The following is a 22,344-nucleotide window of genomic DNA, read 5'->3' on the forward strand; positions in this document are numbered from 1 at the left end:
GTAAACCACCTTAGCTGGCCCCAAGTCCAACTACATAGGCTGGGGAATATATTTCTCTCCTCCAATAACACATCTGTAACTCAAATACTAACAATGTAAGACTTTAAAGAACACACACGTTTAGCAAGTTGAAAATATGGCATGGAAATAAAGCGTTTGGTTATAATTTCTTTAGCAATTGACCACAGCCCCAGTCCAATTTTATTTCACTAAATTGACCTCTCAAACACATTCTTAATTTCAGGTGTAACTACAAACTCATGGGGAACAACACCCTTGATATAATTGAACACTTTCTTTTTAAAAACAAAAATACAAATGTATAAAAATATTGATCATTCAAAACTGTTATTGAAAGGGTATTTTATAATAGATGCTCTGCTCAGAAAAAACAAAAATGAAAAACATGGACTCCAGACTCACAGAACTCAAGCTCATGAGAGAGAGAGATATGCAAACTAGTTAATGACAAGCTTCGTGGGATACAGAGATGAATATGACAAGGTTCCTCTCCTGGAAGAACTCCCAGACTACAAACCTGCAATTTTGATCTAATTTGATTTATTCTTTTAAACTCAGTGACTTTATAAGTGATTAACTTCATAAACATAATGACTTTGATTCTTACCCAAATAATTTCCACATTTAGAAGCAGCTTAAAAGGCCCCTTCAAAACTCCCAACAGAGCAGAGAAGACTTTTCAATTGAGAGTGAGGAAAAATCTGCTATGAAAAATACAATTATTTCCATGGATTTGCTAGTTTTATATTTGGTCAAAGTTACAGAGAGATAGAAGAGGCAAGGCAGATAATACCCCTGCTGTGCCAAGGGAAAAATGATGAGGTTATTATGTGCCCTCCATGGGAACAGAAGAATAGAAATCATTATATAGAGAAAACAGAATAAAGCTAAGCAAAACAACATTAAAAATGGAATCAGAAACAATGTAATTTTAAATAATTACTCTTAAAATATTATAAACTTAGTCTTATTTATGTTGAAGTATTATCCAATTTTGTACTCCTAGGTCAAAATTTTGACCACATGGTCTGGTTTAAGAAGTAACAAAATGCCCCATCCAGGACCCTATGCCAAATCACCCTTAAAATATACTCCTTTCAAATAAATATTTGTCTAAGTTTAAGTAAAAAGCACAAAACACAGATTTAAAGGAAATAAGTTCTAATCCTATCTTTACCTCTAAAGTAGGTGTGGGATATTAGAAACATCATTCAACCTGAATACATTGGCTTCCTTTTATAAAATTATAGAACTAAACAGCCTTAAACATTATTTTAGGTTTTCCTATTCTAATATGATAATGCCTTTACATTTCCACATATAGATAAAAATGAGTGGTGATGCCTTTTCTGGTACCCGAGGATAAAGTTAATCACTTCTTTGACTAAAACCTCTCTCTATAGGGTACATATATATCTGTTACAATTCTTATCCCCGTGTACTGTCGTTGAGAATTTCCATGTGTCTCTCAAATAGATTTGTGTCTCTTTATATAGTTCTCTACAATTAGAACAAAACTGGTCCATGAAAATGCTTGTTGAACTGGATTTGTTCAATGAATTTATTATTGAAAGGACATTGGGATAATTCTCTTTCATTGCATTTTACACTTCAAATATAATTAATTAGGTGCCCCTGGGTGGCTCAGCCGTTAAGCATCTGCCTTCGGCTCAGTCATGATCCCAGGGTCCTGGGATCGAGCCCCACATCAGGCTAGCTGCTCGGTGGGAAGCCTGCTTCTCCCTCTCATACTCCCCTTGCTTGTGTTCCCTCTCTTGCTGTTTCTGTCAAATAAATAAATAAAATCTTAAGAAAAAAATATATAATTAATTAAGAACTGGTGAAAAGTAACCAGTTTTCCTTTCTCAACTTCCTTTGTTGATGGAGTTGATAAATGGTAATTTCCCAAAAGAAACTTGGACGTTAGGGACACCTGGGTGGCTCAGTCACTTAAGCGTCTGCCTTCGGCTCAGGTCATGATCCTAGGGTTCTGGGATTGAGTCCCACATCAGGCTCTTTGCTCAGCAGGGAGCCTTCTTCTCCCTCTGCCTGCCACCCTGCTTGTGCTCTCTCTCTCTTTGACAAATAAATAAATAAAATCTTAAAAAAAAAAAAAAAAAGAAACTCGGCCTCTAAAAGCAGAAGGTGAGAATCCAATTTCTTACTTAGTCATTCTTCTACTATAACAAAACAACAATAACAGCAATAGGGACATAATTATAAATATTTTCCCATTAATATTATAGTTAAAGTAAAAGATTTCCTAGGTATCCCTAACTCAAATATCCATTACTTATACAATGTACAAGATCTATCACATAAAAAGAGGGCTTAACAAAGGATTTTTAGAGGTTATAATAGAGAAATTTTAGATATAAATGAGAAGTTGGCACTAGCTATACTACACATGTGGAAGAACATTACCCGGCTCTTCTCAAAACATAGACACACACATAGACACAAGTGTTAGTATCCTCTAATGTGGCTGTTTCTATGCTATTTGTTGTTTCCACTGCAGTGGCTATCAAGTGATCAAAACATTTTGCATTTTGATATAACAGTGGGCAGGTTGACATTTAATAATGCGTGGAATTGAATAGTCTCAGCATATATTAAAATATAAATGTATTTCTTAAAATCCATTAGTTTTTTACTATATAACTCAAATTATTAAAATTATATTCATGTTTTGGTGCTATTACATGAGATACAGCTAAAGGAATGTACAGATGATTTATTTAAATGCAGAAGAAAACCTTGTCAAATTTAATTTGTTTGTGCTTCAAGTGATACCATTAAGAAAGTAAAAACTAACCCACAGAGTGAATGAAAATATTTACAAATCATATATCTGATAAGGAGTTTGTATCCACAATATATAAAAAAAACCCATAAGTCTATAATAAGGACAAACAAACCCAACTTAAAATGAGCAAGGAATTTGAATAAACATTTCTCTAAAGAAGACATACAAATGCTCAAGCACAGGAAACAGTGGAAAATATCATTAGTCATTAAAGAAATGCAAATCAAAACCACAAGGATATACCACTCTGCGCCCACTAGAATGGTTAGAGTCAAAAAGACAGAGGATAACAAGTGTTGAGGAGGATGTGAGAGAATCTGGCAAGGGTGTGGAAGAAACTGGAAGTTTCAAATATTGCTGGCGGAAACAAAATGGTAGAACCATTTGGGAAAACATTTTGGCAGTTTATCCAAATGTTTGAGAGTTATAATTTTACTCAGCAAATCCTAGGTAGATACCAGGAAAAATGAGCACATATGTCAAGTTGTTCTCAAATGTTCATGGCCTCCTCATTCATGTTAGCCACAAATGAAAACAACTGAAAAGTGCATCAGCTGATGAAAAACCAGAGGACATCATATATCTGTATGATCGAATGCAATTCAGTAATAGAAAGCAACAAAGTACTGATAGATACTACTACATGGTTGGACCTCAGAAACATTATACGGAGTGAGAGAAGCCAAACACAAAAGACCACCTATTGCATGATTTCATTCATAGCAAAAGAACAGACAAAAGAATAGACAAATCTACTTCAACAGAAAGTGGATTAGTGGGTGCAAAGGGCTAAAGTAGGGGGACTGAAGGAGGAACACTGCTAACAAACACAGGGTTACATTTTCAGGTGATGAAATGTTCTAAAATCAGATTCTGATGATGATTGTGCAATTCTGTAAATATACCAAAAACGGAGTTGTACATTCTAACTCTGATATGTTAACTATCTCTCAATAGAGCTGTTAAAAAAATAAGAAAATGAAACATGTCATAGTTCTATTGCAATCAATCAATTTTTATTCTACTCTTTTATTCTATGGAATATTTTTCTTTTTAGCCATTGATTACACCTTGATTTTAAATGGTGAGGGTTTCTATTACTATTTGTTTGTGGATTTACTTTTTCCTTTTATGGTTTGTTTTCTTAAAGGAATAAAAGAAACTGCCATTAATACTGCCTTTGAAAACTTACCGTCCACGTGACTTGAACAGTGGTGGGCGTCAGCACAACTGGAGTATGAAGACGGACAAGGACATCTCCTAGTTCTTTCTGTACTTGTCTGTGGTCCACTCCTTGTGCTGGTGGGCTGATGTCTACAGAGATAACCATTCCCAATATTTAAAAATTCCTAGTAAAATTCCAATGTATATTATACAAGCCATTACTATTAGGTCATTAGAGATAACGGCAGGGCAAAAAACTAAAATCCTTTGTGACAAAAAACATTAAAGCATATTTATATACATACCATCCATGCTAGGACATCATTTGAGAGATGATATTTATCTTTACTAAAATAATATTAATAAAAGTGTTTGTAATCTCTCACTCCCTTCGATTTCATTGTTGTCGAAGATCTATTATTTGCTTATTAAAGAATAAAGTATGTGCCACAAGACTTCTCTAGAAACATCAGTTTCCTATAGATGCTGGCACATTGGAAGGCCTTTCCCGAGTAGTTAATGGAGCTATATCTGAAAACTGCTGTTTAGGAATTTGTTTAGTCCCTTGTCCCAATCGGTAGATTGTGTGTTCTTACTCCTTGACTTATTCCAGACTGGAAGCATGGAGAAGAAATAATCAGGGAGACTGGGAAGTGAATTATGTCACTAAAGGTAAACAAAGTGAGGGAAAGAAGGGGAAAAAGCCCCCCAAATTCACAAAAATACTATTGACTGAAAAATTTAGGATACTGATAAAATGCTCTAAAGTAAGCAATTTTGAGCAGAACTTCAGTGTCTGACCAAAAAAAAAAAAAAAAATTAATTAGGCTGTTTTTTGGAAGCGACTGGGGGGAAGTGAGAAAGAGAAAGAACTGCAATATTTAGAATGATATACTCTCAGCCCCATACATTGCTCAGCTGGCCCAGTATTCACCATTCACATAATACTAGTCTGTTGTTCCATATAATGGTTTATGTTCTGTGTGCCCATTAAGGGGGGAAAAAAAGAGAAATTTATAGACTTCCGAGTTCATCAAATTGATATCAAATATTGAATTTCACACAAACTCAAATAAACTACTTTAACTGGTACACTGTAATATTAAGTTGATTTTTTCCCTCCAACTATCTTTTAAGAAAGGAAGTCTAATTTAAAATAATTGATTTTCTTAATCCTGTTTTCTCCTATTTTCTCAGGCCACAGTGCAACACTGGCAAAAATATTTGTAAGTGCATATCTCAGCCATAACTTAAATTGGATGCACTAACAAATTGGGACATAAATAGAGAAGTTGGGTTGAGGAATGGGCAAAATGGGTGAAGGGGAGTGAGAGGTACAGGCATCCTGTTATGGAATGAATAAGTCACTGGAATAAAAGCCACAGCATAGGGAATATAGTCAATGATATCATAATAGCATAGTATGGTGACAGACGGTAGCTACACTTGTGGTGAGCATAGCGTAATGTATAGAGAAATTGAATCACCGTGTTATATGCCTGAAACGAATGTAATAGCGTGTGTCAACTATACCAAAAAAAAAATTGAAAAAAATATAAAATTCTCAAGGACCTTAGCATGACATGGGAGAATGCATAAAATATAAATTTGGCATTACATTACAGTATATAATGAAAGTGTTGCTTTTACTTAGTATTTGGAATTTATATCAACAATTTACAAGTTTGATTTTAAGTAAGATAGCAGGATTAAAATACCTTAAATCTCTTCTATTTGAGATATACCAATTTGAGTAATGCACAAACTTATCTCATGACTCAGGATATATATTTGCTGTTGTTACTTGGAGAATGTATAATGTAAACAATAAAAAAGATGAGTGAAAAAACTGGGACATAAATAATTGGGAACTATGCTTTGGTGATTTTCCCCCCCCCAGTTCTATCATTCTTCATCCTTAACATAAATAGCAGAGCTATTTTACTTGATCTAGAAAAAAATATTATTAATATTATGTGAATAATATCAACCTTTTTTGACACACCTATGGTCTACTGTGATGTTGATGCTACAAGTATTGGTGTCTTCCTAAAATAAAAGATTTCTAAATTCTATGATACTTAATATCTTTCCAAATAAGACCTCACACAGCAAAGTGTTCTTTGAAAAGAAGTGCTTTGCAGAATGCGAAGCTGCTGAAAGTATGGTGTCAAAAAATGATCCTGACATTCAGACACAAAACATGAGTTTTCCTATTAAATATCCGTTAAGAGAACATAAGTCTTTTGCTCTATATAGTCTCTCAGCTGGAACAAGCCAGATCACAAACAACTTTTCATTAATCTTTTTTGACCTTTTCACCGAGAAGTTATTTTATGAGTCAAGATTTAGTGACTGGCAGAGTTACTGAATGATCAAGGAGGTCTGCCGGATATAATCACACCCAAAGTCTTCCCCACTCTTTATCTTCCGTCTTCCATTACAGCTATGCACAAACACTGACTGCTTCTGTCTACACTGGTAAAAATGATCTTGGTCCTCTGATTTCTTGAGTTAAAGCCATATACATCTTCAAGTCCCATAATTTAATTTACTCATTAAATTCAGACACACTAAAAGCGACCAGATTCAAGCAAGGTAAAATATAACCAGTTTCAGATCTTCAAATTCCTTGTTGTACTTTTTCTTTCTCTGGAGACAGGTTCTTTACCTACAGGCCCTTTATCACCGTGGAAAATTAATCACATTACTGCTTGGAGAACAATAGCAAAGTGGCATTCCCTCCTCCCCTGACTGTCATCATGTCAGCAACGTTCCAAAATCACGTGGTGACTATTTCACTGGATTCCTTTAAGGCACCCTTCTCTGTTATAATAGCATACTAGTTACTATCACTGAACTACATTGTAATTATAATAATATTTTTATGGCTGTATGGTGCTTTTCATTGCATAAAAATACTACTTTGAATTATATCTTGTTCAAAGCCTTTTACAAATAAGAAATAATTAACCCTTTCTCAAGAACTCTGTGGGAAGTCGGTTGTAACAAATAATAAAGCCACAATGTCTATTTTATTAATTCCCTCCATCTACTAGTAGGAAGGGAAATTATAATGCAGTATCTTGTATTAACCCCTCGACTCCAGTGACTTCTTAATTTGAAGATGCAGGCTACTAAAGATGAGAAGAAAAATCTTCAATTTTGAAATGATAATATTCTGGGTGTTTAAACTTTTATTTAAATCCAAGTTAGGTAACATGCAGTGTAATGCTAGTTTCAAGTGTACAATATAGTGATTCCACAGTTCCATACGTCAGCCGGTGCTTATCAAAGCAAGTGCGCTCCTTAATCCCCAACACGGATTTCACCCATCCCCCACTTCCTCCCTTCTGGTGACCATCAGTTTGTTCTCTAAGTGAAGAGTCTGTTTCTTGATCTCTCTCTTCCCTTTTTTACTCGTTTGTTTTGTTTCTTAATTTTTTTTTAATTAGTCAAAAGAATTGTATACCTCAGGAAGAAAGCTTGATTTACTCCTTTCTGAAACAAATTGCTCCTTTAAACATCTGGTTTGATTAAAACACACACATACAACAACAACAACAACAACAACAACAACAAAACACACACACACCATAGGTATGCTAGTCAGACTTGAGCAGAAGCCTCTCCTGGAGAGCACCTTAACTCAGACTGCTGGGCCACACCCCCAGAGCTTCTGAGCTGGGGCCTGAGAGTCTGATTTCTAACATGGTCCTTGGTGATGCAGACGCTGTCCCGTGGGAGCTCCACCTGGAGACCCACTGCCCTATAAAAATAGAATTCTTGGACAACAGGAGTAATTTTGATTATCCCTATCTGGGTGTTGTATCCATTAAAGGTCACTTCTTGCATTTGTATAATTAATTTCAAAGAAGGAGACAAGTTTCCTCCTTTTGAAATATAGTAAAGACCTAACTTAGTTGATTTACTCTGTAAATATAACCAGTTATTTTGTTCATTTATTTATTTTTTTACTAAACAGACCCTGGAAGCTCCCAGAGGACACATTCACTAAGGTGAACAACAAGTTCCCTTTTCTTTCCCTGGATCAGGTCTAATGAATCATTGTAACAAGTGATGCAGACACATTTATCTTTGCTCCTGCAACCCCTTTGTTCTTAAAGATCTGCTGAATGCCTCCTTCCAGAACCAGTCAAGTTCACAGCTATTGAAATTACCTTGTGTGCGCACAGGATCTGACATGGGGCTTGGGTCACTGAGACCCTGGGGGTTGATCGCTCTGACCATGAATAAATAGATCGTATTGGGCCGCAATCCTCTCACTGTGTAGAGTGTGGTCTTTACGTGGTTTGCCACCGTCTGCCAGCTATTGCTCACCGATTGGCTGAAACAGGAACGGAACTTTCACTTAAAGAACAGTCATAAAGGTGTCGGCAATGGAGTTGGGTATCAATGACAAAAGTTAATGGCTGAAAATTAAACACACACACGCACAACACTTGAAGTGTTAAGCCCAATAAATGAAACATTTGGATGATTTCGGTTTATTCAACAACAAAGCCGAGCCCACCTAACGGAAGTGCCATGCACAACAAAATTAAACTCAGCCCAGGAGATGTGACAGCCCGTTGCTAATGCACAGCAGCCCACTAAATGAATACCTGTAAAAGGAACAGAGGCCAAGATCACAACATCAAGTTTATACAATAAATATGGTCCTCGTAAATGTATATATATACCTTGAAAAGAATTAACCTGTAGAAAGAATAAATGGACTACAGAGTAAATTATGCCAATACATTTTCCTGTTACAAGGTGTGTTTTCTTTTGCATCAATTCCACATGCAATATTATAATAGAGCCTTCTAAAACTACATATCTGTAAAAGAAGAAAGGAAGCATGTAAGGAATATTTTCCTTTGGTCACATTTTTAATAAAACTGTACATTACATAATATGTGATTTCTCATCTCCAAATGGTGAAGTACCTCTGAATCTAGATGTGGAAACCCCTTAACAGCAACTAGAGATGGGATGCCCATTTAGAAAACTTTGTCTAAGGTCAAATGTTGCTTTTGTTCATAAGGAGGAGAAAATGTGATTTTTCAGGGCTGGCCGTTTGCTTTTCAAAAGTTCTTATACATCGAAGCATGAAAATTACAGAAATGCTGTCTTTTGAAAGTTGGAAATGATGTATTTGTTGATTGTTACCTTAAATAGATTAGGGAAGCCTAAAATGAAAGTAATAGTTTGTCCTAACGCTTAAAAATGACAGTGGCTATTGCTATCTTTATAATGGCAAATAAAAGCACATTGAAACCATATGAACTTCATTTTCCCATTTGTGTAAGCATTTTATCAAATTCTCACAATGACTTTATTATGACATTTGCTAACTTATAGTCTATATCCTTATATCGATGATGATTTTTTTCAATTAACAATTGGATATGGTTTTTCCTTTCAGCAACCAAAAGTGCATGGAATCAATTCCTTAACTGTAGCTTTTCATTTTTTTTCTTAGGCACACCCACTAGCTGTATTAAAATATATAGCACAAAAACAGTGGAATTATTTTAAGTTCCAGGGTTCCATGCCTCAAAAAACAATGCAGAACTTAAAAAGCGCCTTGCCTAATTAAATTATTTTCTGCCTAGTTCTAATGACAAAATTCTCATCTTACATCCTTATGATGGTCAGGGTAAAGAAAGGAGCTAAGTGATTAGGTCATGAGCTAGATCCCCATAGACTTAGGCATGGGTAATACATATTTAATCCTATAATCAAGTTATAAGTGAAAAATAAAAAACCTAGAGTCTAGTCTTGAATAAAATCAGATAAATACTTAAAGTGCACTGTTAAACATGTTCTTAAGATAAAACAGCAGGATAGCTCACGTGAGATTTTAGGATATAGGAGCTAAAGGAACAACCCAATGGAGAAAAAAAAGGAACTGTCCCATACCTGAAAGCCTCAATGATATATGCACTTGCTGGAAGGGCTCCAGGGGTACCTGGTTGCCAGGACAAGGTGACAGTGTTCTTAGTAACATCAGTGACCTGTGGTTTGGATGGTGGCCCTGGCAGGTCACTTAAGTCATAATTTTTACTGATTGTTGCTCCAGATTCTACGGAGGACAAACAGAAAATGCTTCAGTCCTGATTGCATAAGATGCCATAACACTTAAAAGAAGGAAAACAGTCTATTAAAGAAGTTGACCTAGACAATGAGCAATTCATCTTCACGAATCAAAAGTATGTAAATGAATATTTGCTTTTCCTACATGTTACTAAATGTTTACTCTCACGCAAGATCACTAGAATTGCTTGCTCTTCAGGTAGAAGAAATAAATTTATCAAGGACAAATGTATCAAATTGCATATATGCAATGTTATGTGGAGAAATTAAAAAGTGGCATATGACTTAGTTTTTGCATTCCATGAATTTAAAATCTTGATCTCTCCTTCAATTGTTATTTGATGATGAGCTAACCACTGAAATGGGCTCAAGATTTCTTCTGTTGAGATAATTCCCAAGGACTCACCTGTCACATCAAGCACAGCACTCCATGAAGTCTCCCCACTTGAACTTGTAGCCACACAAGTATAAGTACCAGTATCAGAAATCTAGTGTGCAAGGAAGGGAGAGAATTCAATTATTTTAATTAATTTGTAGAGTAATTACTCAATCTCAAGAAGGTAATATTTAATTTCTTAAAATCTGATGTATCATTTGGCTGTTCAAATTGTTCATTAGAGTCTATCATGTCCACACAAAATATTAAAATCAACTCATATGATATTATTTTACTCATAACAGGAATTCAATGATTTTTTATTATATTTCTACAAATAATGTTATTTGTCTGGTAAACTCTATTTATCTGTTCCTCTTGCCTCCATGGTAATACCTTCATCGTCGTATAAATCCAATTTATGATGGGCTTTCGCTGTGTCAGAATTACATATGGACAACTCAGGACAGAATTTTTAAGAATCCTATAAATATTCAGAGATCAGTAATGCAAAACTGTCCCTTCCACCTTCAATACATTATATTTCAATGGATAAAATGTACTCAGGAGTAAATAACCACTGAGAGAACAGGGGCCTGACTTTTTTTTTTTTTTTTAAGACATGGAGAAAAGTGAAGGAGAAAAACCCCTAAATCTCTCCCTTTAAATAGATTAGTATTCACTTATATTTAAACTTGAGTAGCGTGACAGAATGAAATAAAATAAAATTATATCATAAACAAACACACAAACCACATCTATGGAATCACTGCAAGCTGAAAGGGGCCATGCAAATAACCTCATACAAACGTAAAAGGTATACATTCTGTGATTATACTTTGGCAAAAGGTGCAAATCAATAAAAAAATGTATGTCCGAAATCTTCCTTGTGGTTGAGTCCTGTGCGCCTAGAGTATAAACCTATTTATGTACATTAGTTTGGAGGTGAGGCTGGGAAGAGAAACCAATGACCAAACTGAATAAGGCAAGTCACATGATGCAAAATTAAAATTCTGTGATGAACATGAGTCTAACTGTTGATGAAATATGAGGGTTCCTGGGGGAGCGTGTCTGCTGGGTCCACAGTGTAACTGTACTGATGACTCAAGCTTCCACACCTGAGTCTCAGGTAAGTCATTAGTGTGTGAATGTTACTGCTGTGGCACCATTTTAATTGATTATAAATGTCATTACGTATTTTAACTCGAGTTTCAAACTGCTCTGGCACATGGTTCTCTGCCATATTATCTTCGTATGATTGTCTTCTATTATACAGCGGGATGATGGGGGATAGCCATTGTAAAAAGAGCCATTCTTTCAAATGTGGCTGTGCACGCATTATCGTCATTAGAAATCTCTCCATTTAAGAAGCATCACTCACAAACTAAATATAATGAGCCCAGGTTGGACTTTAATACGACGTTCATTTGAATATGGTCTGTGAAAGAGTAAAGAATTTGCATTTTATTATAGCCATTGAACTAAAATGTAGCACTTGTTATTATGTGCAAATGCTGAAAGAAGTGTATGTAGGTAATGCTTCTTAACTGCATCTCCTTGTCATTGAGTAGAGACACAGTCTGACATTAGCTGTGGTAGGTAGGTTTTAATGAGTATTGGAATATTCTACTTTTCAAAAGATACAGATTCGGTTTCCAATTAGCTGGACTATGAGAACACAGTGTTCATCACATTATTCCCCCCACACCCGTCCTTGCATTATGTACCAAAAAAAAAAAAAAGGTAAAGAATAAAAAAGGAAGAAGGAAAGAAATAGTGAGACACAAAGGAATATGACCTATAGAAACCCTCTCTTGACTATATGAGTGAGGTAGTGTAAAAGCATTTTTATCTCCCTTTAAAGACAGTCATCTTACAGGAAAAGAACAACATTTTCATACTGGAGTTTATCAAAAGCCATATCAAAAGCTGAAGTATCGTTGCTAAAACTCACTCTTCAATCACCATCATCATCACCATCATTCTTATTCCTTTAACTTTAAATAATTTCTTTTCGGGTCATGAGTGCTGCATCTCTCTTCTGTCCTTCTCCTTTTATCCTTAACCAAGTGCTTTAAAAAGAGATTAATGTGCCGGCACACTCCATCACCTGCTTTTCTCCTTGTGTGGTTGGCTGCTGACGAGCCCCCGGGAGCTTGCATCTGAGAGAGACAACTGAGAAGCCTGACACGGGGCTCGAAGTTTGTTTGACATCATCAAGCACCCACCTTTAATTGCTTCTTTCAAACACTACTGGGGATCTTGACTATTCAAGCACACCCTTTAATTCAGCGGAACAGTGAAAATGCATTAACCTCCATGGCCCAAGTCTGCCTTTACCCCAAAGAGAGAGGTGAAAGTGTTTACTCAAGGAGAGTTGGCATTAATTTTTTAATAACTCCCATTTGTTCAAAGAAGGTTAACAATTAATTTAGAATCAATAAAGAGACAGGCTAAAATCTGTATCAATTTCTTTGTCTTTTAACTGAATTTGACAGCATTTTTTTCTACTTAAAGCAATAATTAATGCCTCTGTTTCAGAATTAAAATAAAATATATATATATTAATTTTATTAAATACACAAATTGAAAAAGGTTTGCGTGCTTTGAGTGTGCATGTACATATTACAAAAAGAGTCCTTCCTTTTTTTAAATGTCTGGGTGATACACTGACAAATACCAAATAAACATGTGATTGTAAATATATTTGTATTTTTTTTTAAGATTTTATTTATTTATTTGACAGAGATAGAGACAGCCAGCGAGAGAGGGAACACAAGCAGGGAGAGTGGGAGAGGAAGAAGCAGGCTCATAGCGGAGGAGCCTGATGTGGGGCTCAATCCCATAACGCCGGGATCACGCCCTGAGCCGAAGGCAGACGCCTAACCGCTGTGCCACCCAGGCGCCCCAAATATATTTGTATTTTAAGAGAAGAAATAATCCATGTTGTAATCAGTTGAAAATACATGTAATGAAAAATATTTTAGCTTCCTCCCTGGCTTCTGGATAGGAAAATTAAACATTGTTTTTCCGGGGTTTTTTTGTTTTGTTTTATCTTATCTTGGCTCCCAATTTCTACCTAGATAACAGACTCTACTAATTATTCTTCCACCAAATCATTTTTGTTAATTTTTCTTCATGCACTGTATCAAACATTTTAATTCTGGCTCTCATTACCAATCTTCTGACTATTCTAGCAAACTCTTCAGTTTTAGCATAGTGATTGCCACATGGAGGGGAGGCTCTGTACATTTTGTTGAATAAAGTAAATATACTTGTAGAGGGCAGGTGGTTCCCGTCTGGTATTCACACCTTGTATAGTCAATCCCTCACCTTGAACGTGTGTGGGACCTGTTGACTTGCTTCTGGCCAACAGAATATGGCAAGGGTGAAAGAATGTCACACTTGTGATTATGTTACATGAGATTATAATGCCTGCCTTGCCAGGAGACTCCCTTTCTCATTGACTTTGAGGAAGCAAGTAGTCATAATGGGAATATCAATATGGCAAGGAACTATAGGCAACCTTCAGTCAACAGCAAACAAGACGCTGAGGGTAATCAATATGATAGCCATAAGGAACTGATTGCTGCCAGCAATCATGTCGTTCAGAAGCAAATCTATCTCCATTCAATCTTCAGATGAGACCACAACCCTGATACCTGATTGCCCCTTTGTGAGACCCAGAAGAGGAAGACCCAGTTAAGTCATGCCTAGGCTCCCAAGCTCACAGAAACTATAAATTAATAAATGTGTGTTGCTTTAAGCCTCTAAGTGTTTGCTAATATTGTTAAATAGCAATAGATGGCTAATACAATATTCAGAAATAGGCATTTGAGTTGCTTCTGAAGTAAGTTTAATTTGTTAAATTGGCAGGAATGGTTGCTGTCTTCTGTTAAAAGAACAGCAATGACTTGTTCTTGCCTACAGCTTTAAATCTAAACTCCACAGCAACTAAACCTAAAATGTAAGATCTTCCACCAACTAATCAAATCTACCTTTTATGTACTCAATCTTATCTCTGTAGTTTTTTCACATCATAGCTTGGCCAAGCCAAATTATTCATATTTCCTTACAAACTTCCTTTGTTCACAACAGTAAATCAAAAGCATTTGACACTTTCAAATTATTTTAAATATCCCATTACTATCACTAACTTCATGTGTTTAAGATTTTTATTTTATCAGTTGGATACATATGAGTTGGAATGAGAGAATAAAAAGTTTCTAGGTCTGTTATGATCTTATCATTAACATAAGGACTTTCCTTCTAATATCAACTCATCATTTGTAAAATAAGAAATAACATGGCCTATAATAAAAGGTACAGCAACTCTGCTAGTATGGAAGATTTTAAGTTCACAAAGCAATTTTTCCCTAGGGCAATACTTATGTTGAAATGAAGATCCAAATACAAGTCAAGCATTACTTACCCGTAAATTCTTAATCTGCAATGTTCCTTGTTCTTGTATAGTTGCTCTTGGATCTCTACCCAGAAAAGTAAATCCCTCCTTTAACCAGCTAATTACAGGAAGAGGATCACCAGTAGCTTTGCATTTCAGTAATGCTGTACCATCTACTGCTAGTGTTTGGTTGGCTGGGCCTTGTAGAATTATGGGTGGAGGTCTATCTGTCAAAACTAAAGGATAAGGATATTTTCAGTACATTTTAACTTCTTAGAAGTTATACTATTAGATGTATATTACATACATATTACTTATAATTTATCCTGCATATTCTATGTCCATTATGTATCTATCATCTATACATAATATACCTACGGCATATTTACTGAGGACATACCATAGTTTATAACTTACTCTGAATTACCAACAGTAGATGACAATAAAATAAATTCTGACATTATAATATTGTTGAAAGTCTTAATCATACTAAAATTAAAATAAAAATATGGAGAGTTCATGGTAGTTATTCACAAAATGTACATTTTATCTCTTATATGCATATTTAAGAAAGCCATACAGTGTTATATGGGTAGAAACAATTTTCATTTTGGCTCTCATTAAAAATAAAAGTATAATACATAATTTTGCCCTTCAAAGCACCTTGCTACATATATATAGACTATGATATATAGGTTGATGTTAAATTACTAGATATAAACACTTTATTTCCAAGATTATGACGCTGGGCCTTAGATTACAGTATTATAATCTGGATGATAGGATTTAGCTAGTCCTTAGAATTAAGCAGTAATTAGTTATATTTTATTTATTTATGGTATAACAAATTAGGTTTTTTTTGTAAAAATCAGTGTGTGTGTGTATATATATATCAATTCCTGTGTTCATCTGGGTAAAAGTTCCACAATTTCATAAACTTCTAGCTCAGTGATTTTATGTATTGAATATTGTTTCATAGCAGTATCTTCAGTGCCTTTTAAAGCATTTCATAATGATTTAGGAAATATATCAGAATGTGTAGTATTATTTAAGTGGGTGATGGAAATATGGAGTCAATTGGATGCAAACTTTCATTCAGAATTCATTAGAAGAACACTTCCTAACAAAACTGACATGTTCAGGTCCAAGGAAGGCTTTGTTAAGAGAAAGTTCTGTAAACTTCAGCATGGATTTTGGTTAATTACCCAAAATATTTATGCATATTTATATTTATATTGTGTCTATTATATAATTACCAAAAATATGTATATCATATATAAAAATAAAACTTTCATAGAAAGTAAAAACAATTGTGGATTTAGGGATTGTTAAGCAACTGTGAGGACAAAGTGTCTATAAAGAAAGTCACGTTGTGTTACAATGTACATTATCACAATGTCATTTTGCTTGTTCTCTAAACTCCTTTGTCCACCAGATTGTCTACTTCCCAATCTATATGCATCATCTTTATGATTAGAATTTGAGGTTTTGGGGGGAAAAACATTAAATTAAGCAGCCTTTCTATGGCCTACCATGAGAAAGCCAATCAATTTTAATTTAAAATAGAAGTTATGAAATATATAGCATTGCATGTGCATATCAAGATACAGTGGGCTTCCAATCAACCTAGACCTACTATATCAAAATACGTATTAAAATGTGTATGTATGTCTATATACATACATAAAAACCTTATAAAAAACTAAAAAAAATAAAATTTTGTGTATTATCTACAAAAATTAGAACCACTTCTTTCATTATTTTCTTGATCAAATTCTTATTTTAGAAGTAAATAAAATAATCTTCAGATAATGTGAAAATACAATGTTATATTAATTCTGACACATACTGCACAAATAGATACTCAAACTGAATATTCATGGAATTTATTTTCATTATGGGTCAAAAATGAAAGGCCAATTCACAAAACATTATGAATAATTGTAAATTCAATGAGAAAAATGGGTCTGCATTACTAGAGTAGAACCTATTTATTTAATTTTAAATATTCTTACTTCTTTCAAATTCAATATCTCTACAGAATTCAGGTAACTTCTTATAACCTGTTTTTATTTTTATATCTCTGAAATCATTAGATATAGCCAAGGACATCTAATTAGTTTCTTTCTTTTTATTGCTCAAATGAGTAGTTCCATGTCTTTTTAATGAATTTGATCAATAAAGTAATTGAAAATCTCCTGGCCAGAAGCAATTTTCGGTTTCAAAGATATTATGGGTGAAAGATGACCACAGGTTTCCATGACACTGAGGTCAAAGGTTAAATGAACATTTAGGGTTTCCAGTGATCTGTGAACAACTCCACGGTTTTCTCTACCTATGCATTATAAATCCTCAATAAACCATTCATATAAGATCATAGTGTGACATTTATTATCAACACAATAAATAAATACATTTTTTCTCTCCAGTCCTTTTAGATTCTATTGGCTGTACTCAGAATTCTCATTATAATTTTCTAATTTTCTGAGAGAAAAAGAGCAGAAGAAAAGAAGAAATGAATAGTGCCAATGAATTAATGAGAAGGTCTTCTAAAAGATATTTTGAAATTCAAGCATATTGAAACATCTTCATTCCACCTATAATCAGTAAAATTATCACTCAACAGAACATTTCATCACCATTAGCAATCTCATCTTATATGAACACTTGAGTTAAAAATACCTCCAAGAAAGGAGTCTAAGTACAAAAATGTAGCAACAGAAACACTGGTATAGATGTTTTGCTTGTTTCTCTGAATGTGACATACATTTTTTATTCTACATTGGAATTTCAATTGGCTCTAAATTACCCTGGGTCACACCCTCCAAAAAATGTTCCAAATGAAAATGATAGCTCACGTACCATTAAATTGTTAACCAATCTGAAAAATTCAAAACTATGAATAGAAGCTAAAGTCATCAGCTGATGTAGCAAGTAGTGTTTAGAGTTTTTTGTAACAATAATAATGTGTGTGTGTGTGTGTGTGTGTGTGTGTGTGTGTGTGTGTGTGTGAGTGTGTGTGTGTGGTTAGGTCTTAAAGTTAGAGTTCTTTACTGTCAAAATCAATAACTCCATAACCTTCATTCAATGTTTTTGCAGAAGGATCTTGACTTTGTGATTGCTTACTTAAGTAAAAATCAATGTAGGAATTAATATTCAAGCCAGTTTTAGCAAACTGTTCACAGTCATCTCACTCATCAGGTTTAAACTTGTTTTCAGAAACAAAGCTAGAATACCTACTGTTTTGTGAGATTATGTCATCAACCAACACAAGTTCTCAAAACAGAAGTTTTCCTTTTCATTCATCAGAAATGACTCTGAATATCTGTCATATCATCTGGCTCTTCTAATTCATCAATAAATATGGTTTGCCTTTTCCCATAACAATTTCTTTATTTAGAAACATTTTAGAGTCTGTTCTTTGGAAAATAATATAAGCAGCTAGATTATAGTGGAGGTTTTCATCATTATACTTAGAATGTTTTATTCTTATATATAGAACACAACTTAGGATATGGCCTAAGAATATCTTCTTTTCCCAGTATATGGACCTGGACATTTTTGTTAATGCTGGAAAGCATAAGGACTTCTAAAAAAAGATGAATAATTATCTTCTACTTCTTTTAAAAAATGCATAGGTATGAAGGACCGAAGATCTTGCCCATCTAAAGGGAGAATTTCCTAGCACTGTTACCCTTGAACCTGACTTCTTTCAGTTCCATGGCAGTAAATTTCTGCAACATCAGCAGGTGCAGCCATTAACGACTCAATGTTCCCACAGCCAATGTTTATCTGTTCCATTTATTCCTATTCTTGACATGATGCTGAATCAGGCAATACCATGGACAGACATTAAAAAATATTTCCTTTCTATTAATTTTAAATTGCCATTTAATCTACATGTAAATTTGAATTGTATAAAAGTGCATCAAATTTCATGAGCAGAGAAGCAAGAGAATCAGAGAGGTCACAAAACAAAGTTCTTATATATCAGAAACCAGCACCAGGGGAAAATAAAAGGCCCACAAATCTCACAAATATAGGAGAACAAGAGAGAATTTTTAGCTTAAGACATCAAAGAACACAGCTTAAATTCATACTCAGAAGCTCACAAAATATCTAAAGTTCCCTACCTATCAAATGTAACATATAAGCTCTCGGGGAAATAAAAACAGATTATGAAGATCCTTACATCTTTTTCAACAATCACTATAAATGTAGGTGCCTCAGTTATGATTTATAGTATATAATGTGCAAATAAAAAAAAACCCAACAATTTTAGCATCCGTCAGTAGTTTAGAACGTATTTAATTAATTTAACTTAGTGAATGAATAATTAAAAAGTCATAGGATGCCATAATGTGATTAGCTAACTAAGAATTCATCTCTGTTTCCACTGATAATATTAAAGATGGTATCTCTTCCTCCTCTCATGAAATAAAAATATTAATATCCATTAGAAGCAATCATGTCAGCCTAAGACCAGAAAATATGCAGATGATATATCTATACACTGGGAGTGTGGTGTCATTTCTTTAAAATAAAGAATCACTCTATTTTTAAAAATAAAATAGATAATCTTTGATATTCTTCTTTGAGACAGTACATATAGAATTAGAAACTATTAAAAATGTTATTTTACCTAGATTCAAACTTAGAAGGTAAGCATTCATTTACATGTTTAGCAAGTCAGAAAATTTTACTTGGTTAATAAGGATCTTGAAATAAAAATTACGATTTTCCTAAGACAAATCTAATAGTAACTCGCACCATCAGTAACTTCCAGTTGCGCTTTTGCTAAAATGCTTCCCGCCACAGTTAGGGCCTGGCAGATATAATAACCCGCATCCGAGCGCTGAATGTTGGTAATCGTGAGATCTCCGGTTGGCGAAACAGAGCATCTACTGTTGGGTTGCTGGGGTTGATTTGGAAAAAGCAAGTTCTGTGAAAGAAACAAAATCTCATCAATATCTTTTCCCACTCAGAAGGAAAAATATATTAACAATAGTTATTACAATTATTGGAATATGGTTGGAAAAAGAAAATACATTTATTATAAAAACATTGTGTTGAAATGATTAAATGCCACCTGGTTGAGTTTCACTGGGAAACTTTTTCCAAATCATAGGAAAATAATACGCTTCAAGAAGTCAGCATGCTCTAGTCTGAAGGAATAATCATCTAAAAACCATGGATCTTGGGGCACCTGGGTGGCTCAGCCGGTTAATCTTCTGCCTTCTGCTCAGGTCATGATCTTGGGGTCCTTAGATCAAGCCCTGCGTGGGGCTCCCTGCTCATCAGGGAGTCTGCTTCTCTCTTTCCCTCTGCCCCTCCCCACCTTGTGTGCACATACTCTCTTCCCCCCCCCTCTCTCAAATAAATAAATAAAATCTTAAAACAACAACAACAAAAAAACCAAACCCTGGATCTTTATCTTAATCCTTTACTTTTTCCCTGACTTACTTTCTCCCTAACATCTTTGAAACATGATTTCCTCATCTGTAAAATGGGCATAACAATACTCATGTGACTCATCAGACATTGTGATAATGTGGAATGTAACATTAACTATGCTTGGTTTTACAAACTGCTCATTACTATGGAATGCAAAATAGACTTTTCACTATTCATTCTGAATACTCAATGTCATTATCTGAATTTCCTATGAAGATGTTCAAAAGTGTGTGGCTGGGACTGACAGAGAGAGATAGCCAAATCTACTCCTGCTATAGAATTTCTGCAGATTGTAATAGCTTTGAAAGGAGCTAGGTATAAATACTACCATCTATGCAAGGTGAAGCAAATCACTGAAAATAAAAAGAAGATACAGAACGTTTCTGAAGTGTGCATGTGCCCTTAAAGAATTTCATAATATGACTTTCTTTCCTATGAAAAATTACTTTGCTTTATTATACATCTCACATTAAACACAAGCAGCCTAACACATAAAATTTTGAAAGTTCCTATATGAGACCAGGAATGTTAACTTGAATGACCTATGTTGCTTTACTGTTGGTCAATTAAGAAAAACATTTGGGTATAACAAATCATATTGAGGTATGTTTCCAAGTTGAATTATAAATAAGAACATATCAATTTTTATGTTGTATTTACTTACAAAAAAGAACATTATAACCCTCTGGGATCTGTTTCTCGACATAGTAATTAATTTTCCAGGTTTGTAATTAAACAGTTTCAATACGTTACAATCAGGAGGTAATAACATTCAATTAAAGGCATAAGACACATTTTCACCTTAAAATGTTTTTACCCTTGAAGTAATACCAATGGAAGAGGATAAAATAGGGTATTAACACTTTTCAATTACGCTAAATGACTTTAATCCTGCGAATGATGTCCTACTTTAATTAGAAGCTCTTCTCTTTATTGCAACATGATGGATGTCCACTTTATTAGATTTGAGTGTGACACTATAAGCCCACTTTACATAAACATTACCATGTTATTAAACCCTTTCTAAAAGAAGTGATGTTTGTGAGCATGTCAGGAATATAATTTCAAAATGCTATTGCCCTCCTATAAAACTTGTATTACTATATAAGGCTAGACATTTTCATGCATATTGAACAATTCGAGAACAAGCTAATTCTCTTGTGGAATCCAAATATATTACTGAAATAAACCATCTAAAAGAGAAGGGTCTAAATTTTAAAGCCACTTGAAAATGATACAATAACTCAAAGTATGCACTTTCCTACAATTAGCCATTAGAATACTAATTTACATAGCACTAATACATCAGATGGGCTTAATTCTCTCTGGGATCTCTTCCTCTACAATGTAATATCAGTCCACCTTCTAAACGATTCGTTGACATGGAAAATGGCATATGATTGAGGTTAACCCATCATCTTTATTCCCTGCTTGTGTGACATAGGCACAAGAAAATGGATTACAAGCAAAACCCACGAATACTACAGAGCTCTTTTTGCCTTGAAGTACCTAGGTATCCTATTAGTGCTAATTGGCATTATCAGCACATATTGAGGAATATGGACCATTAAGTCCAGGCTCTTAACTCTCTCTGCTGATGGAGAGCCATAGATCACTGTAAAAATTGGATACTGGAGACAGTAAGACCAATTTATTTTTCCTAATATTCCAATTCATAATTTGAAACTTTACAATTTGCTTAGGCAATTCTCTTTTGTTCTCATTCACAGTTTCTCTCTCTCTCTCTCTCTCTGATGCAAGAGAGATAGATGAAGGAAAGAAAACCAGACCTAAGATTATAATCAAATCAAATTACCTAACTGGAATTTTTTTCCAGAGATTAGTATCTCTGTTACATGCCACTTTGTCAAAAACAAACAGAAAAAGAAATGCTACTTGATTATCTTTAAAAACCATTAAAGCAGAATGTAGCATATTTAAATACCATGTTTATTGGGCCACAGAACCAATACACATGCAATATCTTACATCAACCTAGAGCTATTTTAGGGCATGTGA

The 22,344-nt window shown here is 34.4% G+C and overlaps 1 protein-coding gene across 9 annotated transcripts in view; it reads right to left on the minus strand.

Moving 5' to 3' along the window:
* ROBO2 (roundabout guidance receptor 2) overlaps positions 1-22,344 on the minus strand; it is a 581,558-nt gene that overhangs the window by 82,690 nt on the left and 476,524 nt on the right. For all 9 annotated transcript variants that reach the window (XM_087861722.1, XM_087861721.1, XM_087861720.1 and 6 more), the window contains exons 9-14: positions 19,642-19,813; positions 14,902-15,107; positions 10,500-10,581; positions 9,920-10,082; positions 8,173-8,339; positions 4,020-4,141 (exon numbers count right to left, since the gene is read on the minus strand). In XM_087861722.1, coding sequence (XP_087717848.1) covers positions 4,020-4,141; positions 8,173-8,339; positions 9,920-10,082; positions 10,500-10,581; positions 14,902-15,107; positions 19,642-19,813 — 912 coding nt within the window. The remainder of the gene's footprint in view (positions 1-4,019; positions 4,142-8,172; positions 8,340-9,919; positions 10,083-10,499; positions 10,582-14,901; positions 15,108-19,641; positions 19,814-22,344) is intronic.

The sequence above is a fragment of the Ursus americanus genome, chromosome 4 (assembly GCF_024610735.1).
Source record: "Ursus americanus isolate L20-20 chromosome 4, mUrsAme1.1.p, whole genome shotgun sequence".
NCBI classification, from domain to species: Eukaryota; Metazoa; Chordata; class Mammalia; order Carnivora; family Ursidae; genus Ursus; species Ursus americanus.